The sequence below is a fragment of the Labrus bergylta genome, chromosome 21 (genome assembly GCF_963930695.1).
Source record: "Labrus bergylta chromosome 21, fLabBer1.1, whole genome shotgun sequence".
In the NCBI taxonomy this organism is placed as follows: Eukaryota; Metazoa; Chordata; class Actinopteri; order Labriformes; family Labridae; genus Labrus; species Labrus bergylta.
The window spans coordinates 13,112,120-13,126,065 of NC_089215.1; the positions used below are offsets into that span (position 1 = coordinate 13,112,120).

Below are 13,946 nucleotides of genomic sequence, written 5' to 3' on the forward strand. Positions count from 1 at the left end.
GCAGGATCAGCCTTGGAGACTAACATGTATAACCAGTCTGTGTTTCAGCGTGCAGGAAAAGTGTAAATCCAGGATATAAATATATTTCTCTATCAAAATTTAACTTTTCCCATTTCTGATTTGATTTTGCTTTGGTTTCAGTATTGAAACGCTGCTGAAAGAAACATAGATATAGGGTGCGTTCGAATTGTCCCTCCTATCTCCTTCCACTATCCACTTTACCTTAACCCCGGGGAAAACATCATGAGGTTAAGGATAGATGTTAGGAGAATTCATAAAGGACTTAAGGAAAGGCGATCGCGTTGCTCTGACAATCCGACCACATTTCCACTAGGCGACGTAATTAAATGCGACGGGCCGGCGGAGGTTAATGACGTGGGTCTGCCGTGTTGAAACTACAATGTTCTGAAAATGGACTACTAAAAGCATTCCTCACCTTCCTGTCCACTCATAAATCAACATCAAAATAAGTATGATTTTATGAAATTAATTGTTACATTTATGAAAGATATACATAATATTTTAAGAATACAAATGTACAACTGCACATAGCAACTTTAAGAGAATGAAATATGTTGAATAAAACATGATCTGGCCAAAAATGTGTCTTATCTTTTTATCCCTTACATGATCTGCATCACTTTACGATCATCGTTAATTTTAGTGAACGGTTGGATGCGCGACTCGCTTTAAATGTTGCGGCCGAAAGGAATTGTGGGGCGTCATATCTCATCTCCTTTCGTAAAGGATGGTCCAGTGTATCCTATGCTAAAGGAGGTTATAAAGGAAGCATTGACCCACCTTTCCTTAGCTTTTAAAGAATTCGAACGGCTCTTATCATGGCCGCCACTAAAATGCTTCCGGGTCATTTCACTCAGTTAGAAACCTTTCTAAGCAAAAATGACAATTCGAATGCACCCATAGTCTTTTAAAGATGTTTCAGAAGATTATGGACAAACCACAAACATTTCAATTAGTTATAAATGATGTCTAAAGTAAATGCACTGATAAAGTTCAGATAAGGGCTGTCAAACAATTCTTTTTTATTTTTTATTTTTTAAGATATATTTTTCAACTTTGAATGCCTTTATTCAAGAGTTAGGACAGTAGACATTGCCAGAAGCCAGGGAGCGAGATAATGGGGAATGACATATGGGAAAGGAGCCACAGGTCGGGTTAACCTGGCGGCCTGCTCTCGAGGACTAAGACCTCTGTACATGTGTACATGGGGCATGCACACTAGCTGCTAGGCTGCTGGCACCCCTGTGATTAATCAGCAAATTTCAGTAGTTGCTAAATACTTCCTGATTTGTTTTTTAACTGCTTTTATTTTGAAAGAATATGAGGAACTTCCGGTAGATCAAGTGATTCAACATTAACTTGCTAAGGATCGAAAAAAAAAAAAAAATCAGTCAAGAGATCAATCAAACTGAAAATGTAAGTGAAATGAGACATTCAATGGTGCAGCGGGGTTGTTTTTTCCATCAGTGCAAGAGCAGGAATATGCTAACTCAGTGCGCCCAAAGGGTCAAAATGGGACACATTGAGATTAAGACATTAATGTTCACAGCCCCAGGTAACATCTTTCTTGTGATTGTTTCTGTTGTTCAGCACAAGTTTTTAATTATTTAGGGATTTTCTCTCCTACTTTAGAAAGAAATAAAACATTTAAAATGTGAACAAAGAACTCCGAGCTGGAAGGCTAGAGGAGAGAAAGTAGAAATGTAAGAGTGAGAGTGTAATATCTTTGTCTGAGTTTTTTTTCCTGGCTCAAGTCCTGCTACGTTACCTAGCAACAATGGCCCACTTTGTTAAATGAAAAAACAGGGCACGCACGCACGCACGCACGCACACACACACACACACACACACACACACACACACACACACACACACACACACACACACACACACACACACACACACACACACAAATAGATATCACTAGGCTGTACTGGCTCTGTTTGTGATGACAGAAAAACAAAGGAGAGAGAGAAAGAGAGCGTGTGTGTGTGTGTGTGTGTGTGTGTGTGTGTGTGTGTGTGTGTTTCATCACATTCGGCTCTCTCCTTTGAAAGCTGTCTCTCTAAACTGTGGCCACCATTGTAATGTATCTGTAACACAGCTTGCCTCACACTCTGTTGTTGTGTTCTTGAATGTGTGTGTTCATCTAGCCCTCCACAGACAAACTCAGTGAGTCTAAGTTGGGTGCCTTGCTCATGGGTTTATTTTCGGCCCGCCTGAGATAGAACCACTCGACTGTGTGAGATGTAGTTTTTGGTCGAAATTGGGTCAATCAAAATGCCAGCCCCCCCCTTCCTCCCTCTGTCTCTCCCTCTGTCTCTCCCCCTGAGCAGATGGAGCTGGTCTAGTGTAATCTCCTGCCTCCTGTGGATCTGTGTGTGCATGTGTAATTATAGCTTACCTTTATGGCAGCGAGGGCTGCAAAAAAAACACTAGCCTTCCTGCACTGAACTAGTTCAGGCCTCTTTCTCTCTGACTAACAGGAGAGGTATCCTTCTTTAGTCACTTAAGTTCTGACTTCTTTGTTTGCCAATTGCTACTATACGAGTATAGCGTACTTTAGTCATTTAACCACATCAGCACACATGTACGCTACACATGGAGATGTCTGCTGGAATGGTCAAAGTGGTTGTTGTTCCTGTTTGTAAGTAAACAGGATTTAATAGCAGGTGTGTGTCTGTGTGTGAATGACTGTACAGTGGCTCAAATCCTGCATCAATGTGGCAGATGGACCACAGGATAATGATGCACAACTCTCTGTGTGTGTGTGTGTGTGTGGTGTGTGTGGTGTGTGGTGTGTGTGTGTGTGTGTGTTACAGTAGCAGTGTGTAAATCTGCCTGAGCGATGAACAGATTAATCGGAGCTGGTTTGTGGTCAGCTGATGGGTTCAGAGGTGATGGTTTTAGGGTGTGTGTTTGTGGTTCAACTGAAGGCCAGCCAGCTCTTTATTTAAAGCACTCTGCAGTCATCTTAACACTCTCCTCCCTTTTCTGTTTCTCTTCTTGTTTTATTTGGTATCAGTATAAAACCCACACCATATAACCTGGTGACATTTAGTTTATTATTGGAGTAGTAGTAGTACTAGTAGTAGTAGTATAGTAGTATAGTAGTAGTAGTATAGAACTATGTTTTCACACAAGCACTCCTGAAAATTTCAGACAGCCTCCTCCTTAAATTTGAAACTTCCTCTGATCATGATGTAAAAACTATTCTTTAGAATCCAAGCTGGTGGATGAACAGATTATTCCACTATAATTACTTTTTTGCCTTTTATATTAATGCTACCTATAATTGGACGTATTCAACTGGCAAGCAAGAACGAGTAGGAATCTACGTTGCATGAAGATGGGACTAGTGGCTCACTTGTCGTGTGATACAAACGTCATCACCTCCTCCTCCTACTCCCTCCCTCACCAGTGGTGAAATTTCCCCAGATTTTCACCTGCTGTGTTCAAACATCAGCTCCCTCCGACTTTACACGTAAAGTAACAGAGCGGCTGGCAGGATAAAGTCGGAGAGAAATATGTTGCTGTTTGCGTTCACACATGCAACTTGAAAATATGTTGAAAACTGGAATCCCTTGGATTGCTAATTGTTAGTCATTTTACCCTTTAAAGCCATGCTTTTAAAGACACTTTTACAATGGGAAATATCCACAATATTTATCCAGAAACAGGTCATGGTATTATGAGTCCCCTTTGAATCAGTATCTCATTGAATTTGAGTTGTACTATATTTTCTTTTCACTTTTCTGGTGAATCTTTGGTCGAGAATTATTGACGCAGGGTTGACAATTGACGAGAAAAGTTTTGAACATGTTCCTGGAAAGAATTCAAGAGACTCATCCAACTACACAGCATGAAGATGGATCAGCAGAAAGCACCAGCTCAAATAATCAGACGAGTTAAATGTGAAGCTGAATTGAAGCTGAGGAGAGAGAGGAGTGGGAGTGAGACATGTTCGTACACAGAGCGCTGAGAGGAAGTGAAAGAGAGTGAGTCAGAGAGTGTGTAGAGAGAGAGACGGCCAGCCCTGCCTCCCTCCCTCCTCCGTCCCTCCCTCGCTCTCCCTCCTTGCGTCAGCAGCAGTTAAAATGTCGGCTGTGTAGCTCGTCCTCTGCTCTGCTTTCTCTCCCTCTTGGCCATCTGTCTTTTCTTTCCACACGAAGAAACCACATTCTCGTTCTCCTCCTTTGCCTTCGTTTTACCCTCGTCACCCTTTCTGTTCTTTCTCCCTGCCTCTCACCGGATCGCTGGATCAAAGCTAGTTTTGTCAAGTGTTTTTCTTCAGAGCCATTGCTCCTTGGGGTTGCTTGGAGACAGGGGAGAGAGGTAATGTTACAGTTTAATGTCCTCTGCTATTATTTGAATCATAGCTGTGCTTCAACTAAAACCAGAGTTTGGTTTGATTTGATTCTCAGAGTGAATGGAGTCGATTTTGAGTGCACACGGTCATTCTACCTGGTTCTATCCTTGATGTGCACATGAAATTGCTGGTTTCTGTTTTTTTGTATTAGTGTGTGTGCGTTTTTGTGTGTGTGTGGGTCGTACAATGTGAAGCTTAGCAGCCTATAAGGTGCTGTTAGCAATATAATCCATCTTCTTCTTCTTCCATAACTCTTTAATATGTAGAAAAAATATGGTAATCAACAGCACAACTTTTAAAAATCAACCTTTTAACCATTTGTACTGTGAGTCAAAGAGGAGATTGATCAGGAAATGATTTACAGCAAAACTCATTTACATTTAAGACCTCAGAAACTTTAATTGTCCTCTGGATTCATGTTTCTTTTATTCAATGTGATTTTTTTCAATAAATGAAGAGTTCTATCGGCCACAACATTTTCCTTAAACTTTAAAGTTAAGTCTGGAGGGATATCTTCTCCAGGTAAAGTTGGTAAATCATTTCATGTGGTCCGGTACATGGTGTGTTTTCAGGGTTAATAATCTTACAGGATGTTGCTCACAGTAACAACAATACCAGTTAAGATGTACAGTCTCTGTTAGGGTTGTCAAAATGTTTGATATTTTTAATACTTTCAAATTCCACAGGTTTGAAAACGATTCAATCTGTGTTAAGTTATTGATCAATAGTATATCTTAAGATTTAAAATATCTACAGATCTTCAGTCATATTTTGAATTGAAAGACCTAGATTACCGTCTAGATTTAGAGGAGTTAGTCTGTACTTGTTTTTTTGTTGCCAATGTATTGAAACAGGTTGATAAAGTTTGATTTTTACTAGTATTGCATCGAAGATGGAAAACTGTGGTATCGTGACAACCCTAGTCCCCCTGAACTTTTTCATCATGGTTGTTCCAGCTCTAAGGACGATAGATCCATCATGTAACAAGAATCTGCAATGTGTTTAATGGACGTCAGGGTGTAGTTTGGTATTATCCATTATACAAACACAAGAAACACTCAATGGATTACCCTTTAAGAATCTGTTTACTTGCCATCAGGAGGACTATTCAGGCAGTGTTGTATAATTTCTCCTGCCGCTCTGCAGGACCTTTTCCAGGAAGTGTAAGATTCTAATTTTTTTTTGTTGGGTGGGTGGGGAGTTAAAAACGTCCCCGTCAACCTTAGGCGTTCCAAACTTAACCTCTTTAATAAGCTTTAGGATGCAACCAAAGCTACAACCCTACCATGCCAAGATGACATAATTACTGACTGGATGATTATGTCATCTTGTCAAATTAGGATCTTGTCAGGCCCAACAGGATTTGTATTATCTGGGGACATCTGGCAATTTGTCAATTACCACCTTAATGTCAGTGTTTGGTGCGCACCTTAACAGTGGTTAAGCATTAAAAGAATATAAAAGGATACAATTTCTAAATTTGTAGTTAGTTGACTTAATCTGACTTATAAAAGATTCTTTCTGAACTCACTTTTTTACTCATTATCAGCTGACTCATCCTGTGATGACTTGCATTTACACATTCTTCGAAGTATAACCTCTTAAAAGGCTTGTTTGTGAACCTTTTCAGTTTTTATGAAATGGTTTCCTGTTGTGGCTGACATTAGTAGAGCTGTCTACACTGACCACTAGTGCTAAATGGAAACCAATCCACATGCAGTTTCATCGCCCTAACCAGCCCATCAGCTCATATTGTTCAGACACTGCGTGAGAGACAATAGCTCCGTGCATAGATTACCTGAGTGAGCAGCTGTGTTTTGACAAGTCTGATCATTTAACATCAAAGCAATAGCAGATTAGGACACAACCCGTCTGTGTGTGCCTGCCTGTGAGTGTTTCTTAGAAAGGATCTTTTTTACTCTGACCCACTTGGAGAAGCAGCTAATCAGTGCAGCACTTTTCAGTAAGGAAACATGCGTATCTGGTGCGGATTTGAAAATGTTTGCTGGTTATTGAAGTCAAACTACCAAAAAGGTCAAATGTTGAGTACATCTTTAGCGCCAAGAACTTTAATATTTGTTGACATGGTATTGAAACAGGTTTTTGATATTGGTCGATTTTTAATAGTAATGTATGAACGTTTAAAAAGCACAAGTACTCTGTAACATCTCAGAGCTGTCCCTGGTAACTAAATCAGATTCTGAAGCCATAAACACTGACCCTCATGAGTCATGATGCTGTTTTTAGTAATATAAATTCAAAGACACGATCACCTAGTCCCAGACGAAGAGAGGACAGTTGACATAACATTTATCAGAAAATGTATTTTATGAATCACTTTAATGAACAAATTCAACAAATGTTGTGCCCATTTTAAGAACACCTCCTTCTGCGTTAGATGGATCAAGCTTTTCTGTTTTCATAAAATTGATGAGATGAACTCAGTTTTCACACATCATGAGAGAGAGAGGGGTATTGAAAGTGAAAGAGGGAGAGTTTGGGTGCGGATTGAACACAGGAAGTTCAAGTAATCTTTCGATATAACTGTGTGGTTTTCCTCGGTATTTCATGGCTTTAGAATGACGGGCTGATTGTTGCTGTTTGCGCGCGGTTGTAGCTCAGTTGATACCGGAAGGTCAAGGGTTCGATCCTCAGCTCCTGCAGCCACATGTCCAATGTGTCCTCCGGCAAGACACTTAACCCCAACAGGAATTGCTCCCGCTGCTTCATCTGCGGCATAAGAATGGAAATAGTTACTACTGATGGTGTCACTACATAGCAACTACTGCCATCAGTGTCTGAATGGGTGTGAATGTGTAGGTGTGAAATGCGGTGTAAAAGTGCTTTGAGTAGTGCTGCTTGAGAGGCCTGTCATTGACAAATGTATGCATCCCAACTTAATATCTACTAAGACTTTGTTCCCCTTTTTACAGCAGTAATCATCATTAAACAATGCACACAATGAAGAAATAATGAACCTCACAAGAGTTTGAAAACCTAAGCTTATCATTCAGACAGGGCCCCTTCAAGTTGGTGTTTTATAAATGTACCTTGACTTGCACACCCAAACTTTTTACCAGCACCCTCTTGAACATCTAGTACACCCAATTGTTACACTTTTCTAAGAAGATAACAGGCAGCAGATAAATGGCAGCCAACAGCCATCTCTGATGTTGTAAACTGAGCAAACTCTTCTCCTGGGGTTTGTTTAGAATTTACATTTGTCTCTCTCCCCCTCTCTCTTTGTTTGACCTTCATCAGATAACGGCTGTGTGAGTGTGCATTAGTGTTTGTGTGAGTGTGTGGGCCTGTGTGTGGTGTAGCCTCTCTGGGTCACTTAGGGATGCATGAGCTCCATCATTCAAACTTCATATCATCATTTACATTCTGCTGCACTTTTCCTTATCAATTATTAAACATTCACAAACACAAACCCACACACACACACACTCAGAGGTCAGTGAAGGATGTCTCGTGTGTTCATAGAGACTGATTTGCTTTTTCAGAAAGGCATTTCTACATATCTGTCCTCTCAAGTTGTTATTGCTTCCCTGGAGTGTGTGTCTGTGTGTGCGTCTGGAAATATACTTTATTTCTCAATGTACATGTTTTTCTCTGCTTGATTTAATGTGTGTGTTTTGACAGAAGTGAATTTGTCTCTCGTCACGCCTTTCTAGAAAAAACGCAGTGACAGAATGCTTTTCTGCTACACTGTGGCAGATGTGACCCAATTGTGGTTGAGAGGAGTGTGTGTGTGTGTGAGTCTGTGTGTATTTGTGGGAAAGTCATTTTAGAGGGGAAGGAAGAACTGTCATGTCCTCTTTAGAGAGAGGAATCAGAGCATTGCGCCAGATATGGGAGCCACACTGTATCGTGTTTTCACCATCCGATGACGCATTTGAGTCAAAGCATTTTATGTGAGAACTGTTAGTCTATTCAATATTTGGATTTCATTTGTCTTGGAAGTGACTTTGAAAATCATGCCAATGGCCATTTTTTAATGTATTTTTAGTGAGCTGTATGTGTTGATTTCATACAACTACAGTCCCAGTTACCTGGAAAAATAAACTGAAAGCGTATCAGTAAGCCGTAACATCTAAAGCCCTTTTCATGTGTTTCTGCAAAAGCATTGTAACTAACCTAAGTTGTCAATAGAGCCCGACCAATTAATTGGCAAGCCGGTAATATCCGCTGATATTAGCATATCCAGTGACTATCGGTACTGGCTAATTTTATTGCAGGTATACGTCGATATTCCAAGATTTATTCATACAAATGCGCGTACATGCACATTTACTTTCCAGTCAAATGACTTCATTATATATCTTTTGCATGATGACAGCATCTGAGGGTAAATCTGAGTAAATCTATCTCTACGGATCGAACATACAGTAGATTTGTTTCTTTTTCTGATATCGGTATCGGGCCGAGTCTTTAGACGATTCAATAATAACATATTTTAGGATTTATGTATTCTAAGTAGTGAGCCCTTACTGGTAAGTCATGCTCTGCCTGCTGTTATAGAGCTCTGAAGTCACTGAAGCATGAATGCGCAGAAGAAAACAAGTCAACATCAACATGGGGAATGTTTGAGCGTGAACCATGACGGGGGCCACACAGTTGATGTCGTGCCAGGTGAAGGACGTCACAGGTCAAGCAGAGAACGGTTCTAAAGTAACTACAGATGAGAGGGGAACTGTCACCACCTACTTTAGCAGAGCTGGACATACTTCTGTCATTACATTGATTCTGTCTACGTGCTTTCATACCGTGACAAGGACAGAGGTCAGTTTCATGACCTGATCAAGCTTTACCTGTAGCTCTACTGACCTGCGCATGTGAACGCATTGACTGACCACAGAGTGGTACCTGCATAACACACAGATTCACCTTCTCTTGCCTTAATTCAAATATATTTTCACATTATGCTTGATTAAAAATCCCTTAAAAAATGTAAGACATTTATGAATCTTAAAATGCAATACCGGACTCTGCAGGTCCTTTCAAGATGATCCACGCATGCAAGAAAGAGCTGAATTAATCTAAAAACAGGTTGAGTATAGTTCCGTCGTTATTTAGCTTAACTTACCACAGCCGTCCCTTTTATGCACTGAAGTTTATGTTGTGACATTATTTGTACTGTTATATTTGGCCCAATCATGAAAATTGCTGCTTGTGACTTTGTTAGCTTTCATTTGGTTGTTCATTTGGTTGAGAGTCAGAACTAACCAAACAAAGACAGTCTTTATGTCTTTCTGAATGGCAGTCAGTCTGACAGGCACAGTTTTATCACATCATCCACTAGAAGATCTTATTAGGCCTTTAATTATATCACACCATCTTCCCCAATAAATGGAGTTTAATATAATATACCATTCAATTACAATGATGATGAGGAAGAACATGTGATTTGACTAACAGCTTCAGATTTCTTTCAACCCAAGGTAAGCAGTTAACCAGCTTTTTCCAAAGCTCAACACTTCTGTATGTCTTACAGATGTTTCCATATTTAAGACCTTGTCTAGAACCAGAGATGTGTGTGTGTGCACAGAGTTGAGAGAAGATCTGTCATCATGAATCCTTTATATAGAGCCTTACCAGCCCCCTGTGCCCTCAGCTGTTGCCATGGAAACAACTCTTCTTCATGTGTCGTGCATTTAACCCTTGTTACAGTCCAATCCTGCGTCTCCATTGGTAAGTGTGAAGACATTCACCTAGTCTGATGATCACACACGTTCTGTGCACTGTTACATCTACACCTTACTTTGAGGTGTGTGCAGGTAATCAGTTGATGGGTGAGATTGATTAACTGTTATGTTGTCTATATCCTTTGTGTGCCCACTCCTTTCTGAGTGTGGTACCTCTGGTTTCCCTGTTAGGATCAGAGATTTGGAGTAGAGCTGACTTGTGTTAGTACATGTAAACGACATTATCTTGCTTTTCAAACCTGGATTATGAGCCCCTGCTGGGTGAGCCTGGTGAATGTGGAGGTGAATGTGGAGGTGAATGTAACCCCTTTGACATCACCTTGTGGACTACTGTGAACTTTTTGAACTTCAAACTAGCGTTATCCTTCTAAATATAATCCAAACTTGTATGTACGTTTGCCTGTTGGCGCAGTGCCCTAGTGATGCTACAGAATGGGACAACAATTACATTTACACTTTAAAAATATCTGAGTCCTTTGCAGAACAATATGCTTGTAGAGTGTGGAGTGCTGATAGTTGCATGTTGGTGGCAGGAAACAGGTTTTGCAGAGACCGACACAAATCGAGCTGCACACCGACTCACATTGTCATGTTTTGCTTGCACACACAACATGCTCCTTCCTCCTGTGGGTGAGTGTCTGTTTGAGGGGGGGGGGGGGTCACAATGTCCATGTTTCTCACCTCTAATCTCTCATCTCACTATCAGACCGACCTTGTTATGTAACCATAAATCACAGCAGCACACACTGCTGCGCACACACACACACACACACACACACACACACACACACACACACACACACACACACACACACACACACACACACACACACACACACACACACACACACGTTTAATGTTGACTGATTGATCGATAATCAAGCCCTGAAAAAGGAAAATAACAAGTGATGTCATGTGCTTGTAAAGAAACCTTAAAGACAACCATGAGGAACTAAGTGTGAGTGCACGACTTTCACTTTTAGTACACACACAGATGTAAAGAGGAAATAAAGTGTGCGAGTGTGTGATGCATGTGCAGTAACAGCTGAGCACAGGCCCCCGGGCTGACAGACATCACCACAGTGTGTGAGTGTGTGTGAGGAAAAAGAAAACATCAAAGTGGAGTGTACTGCCTTTGAACTGTCAGACTTCCTCTACTCATTAATTTATTCATCACTCCGGAGCTCTCCTTCTATCCCCGCTCTGTCTCTTCCTTCTCCATCCCTCCCTCTCTGCCTCTCTGCCGCACTTCAACATGTCTTCACTTCTGCTTTTCGTGCTTCTGATCTTCTCCATACAGTCATTCATTTCTCTGTCTTCATTCCACTGTCTCAACACTGAAACTCATCATACATTATACATGCATTGTGTATGACATGTGTATGAAGAAGAACCGCGTTAGTTATGTAAAGACAATGCTGTGATTAAATTCTTTACTGAAATTAGTTTTGTACTGAATTGCTGATGTTGTTTTGTTCATTTGCTTTTACTGACCATGTTTTGTGTTTTCTGTGTGTGCAGGCGTTTAAGCCAGTGGTGGGGAAGAGCCTGTTGTCGCCAGTAACAGCGGTAGAATTCTTGTTGGACCGACAACTCGACTTCCTGTCTGACGTTTCAGCCTTCCAACCATACCAGGTAATAATCACACTTTCAAAGTAACACTGCATGATGAAGTTACCAAGAAAGTTCCATATTGCTGCAGTCTCAGGAGAGAGAATAAACAATAACAAAGAGGAATCTACATGAAAAGATAGTTAGAGTTGAAGGCAGCCCACATCAAGAGTAATAACTAGATGTATCATTTTTGTACGTCCAGACCACCACAACTATTACAAAAATCTTATTTGCATCTCTTTGAAGCTGTTTTCACACTTCTAGAATTCTAGAAAACTTCATGACGGCCTGCCTCTGAAATCTTCCTGAGATGCTAATTCACTCATGTCCCTCAGAGCTTGAAGTTCTCCCTGTTGGACAGAAGAAGAGGGGTATCAGGAGACAAGTCATGATGGGAGAAAAAAAAACACTTGTGTGTTCCTTAAACACAAGTGCTACGTCTAATTTGACGTATTACAGTATCAGTAAAAGAGTAGGGAAGAACGGTCTTGGGAGCAGAAAAGTGTTTGAAGCCGCTTCACTATGTGCACTAAGATTGCATCCATCACTAGTCAGGTGTTATAAATATGATCACCCCTTCTCTCTCACATGAGGCTCATTTTCATAAATATAACCCGCTGCGTTCACACATCTGCTCACCCTGATTTAACATGGTCATTTTGGGGGTTGGTAGCTCGAGTTTTGGACATCTGTGCAAACACAATAAGATTGGATGTTACCCGAGTCCATCTAGGGATGTTGGTGCATGTTTTAACCATTAGCACACCAAACATAAGAAGTTCTTCATCAAATCAATTTTATATTTGTAGATTTTAATTAATTTTATTCTTAAAATTCGCCTCCCGCCAGGAGTGGTTCATGGACAGCTAGTATTTTAAATTCTGGTCTATATGGCAAATACATAATTAAATACAAAATGAAGTCATTTTACCTTAACCTTTGTGCCACCATCTTTGGTGCTGATTTGGTCTTTAAAATCACTTTGGCCTGACTCATGTATTTTATTATAAATGATATTGACTCATGACTTGTATTTCTTAGAAAGGCTAGATCTTCTGCCTCATTTCGTATGTATTAAGCCATTTTCCAGTTAAATTCACAAAACTAGATGCAAATGATCACTGATATGAAAGTATGTTTTTTTCCCTCACATTTAACTGCTTCTCAGTGGATTGAGTGGGAGAAAACTGATAGTGTTCTGTACAGGTGTACTGTATTGATCTGTTTGTAGAAGTGGTGTCGGTTTGAAATGAGCTTTTTGTGATGCAGCACTGGTTTAAATTTGAGAGCAGTTAAAATATGAATCTGAAGCTGAATAACAAACTGATGTAAATAAAAGGTTTCTGTTGGCTAATACGGAACTACGAATAAATTGTCTTTTGGCAGAATTACACATTGTAAGTGGATCTCATGTGCTAATGAAGAATTAGTCATTCACAATTAGTTCTAGGCTTGATCCTGCAGCCATGGGGTTCTGCTGGCTCTGGAGAGTATTCAGGCTGCTCCATATGGATGTGACACTGCCAGGGTTTAATGTGAATATAAAGCCAACACATGAATGTGCAGTCTGTCCTCTGAGTGATTTTACACACGATCACTCATTACTGACTCATGAATTACACACTGACTGACACACATGGTGGATACTGTAGTTTACACTGCGGATATGTCCTTCTGCTGTTGGGCTGTGCATTAGATGAGTGTGTGCTGCGTTTATGGATGTGTGTGTGTGTGTGTGTGTGTGTTTGTGTGTGTCGCTGCAGCTGAACACAGCTTGGTGTATTGTGCTGGCTGGAACACTGTGTTCCACTCAGTGTCATCCAGATGGGAAGACACGCTGCTCTGCACTCTCACCAACAGTCATCGGTTTGTCTTTATGACGACTCCAAATACCACAAGAGAGAGGACTATTTATATTTTTATTTAGTTTGCAGCCAATCACAGGTCAGATTCTCTGTTGCCTTGTCCTCTGATGACTCCTGCCTCTGCGGCTGTCCACAGTGGTCAGTGCTCTGACTTAGTCATCGTCAGCCACCACAGATGTTCCGCCCTCTGTAAACACATGTGATGAACATTGTTTTTTTCTGGTGGTAGCAAACCATTTATAATTGTCTAGGAGCTTTTACATCAGTTGTCCTGGTGAGTTGTCTGAAGCTGCACCATGGACTGTAAATAAGAAACCGAGAGAGCCGCCTTGTCGTCATACATTAAGGGTTTGTGGATGACTGTTTTGA

General features: G+C 40.6%; 1 protein-coding gene across 2 annotated transcripts in view; it reads left to right on the forward strand.

The window, feature by feature from the left end:
* Positions 1 to 13,946, forward strand: part of jmjd1cb (jumonji domain containing 1Cb) — a 117,842-nt gene that overhangs the window by 62,914 nt on the left and 40,982 nt on the right. The window contains exons 1-2 of one of the 2 annotated variants that reach the window (XM_020640583.3): positions 4,084 to 4,356; positions 11,620 to 11,733. Coding sequence is in view for 1 of the 2 variants with exons in the window: in XM_020640574.3 (XP_020496230.2) it covers positions 11,620 to 11,733 (114 nt within the window). In the remaining variant the exon portion in view is untranslated. Of the gene's footprint in view, positions 1 to 4,083; positions 4,357 to 11,619; positions 11,734 to 13,946 lie in introns of those variants that run through there. The other variant, XM_020640574.3, reaches the window with a different exon arrangement.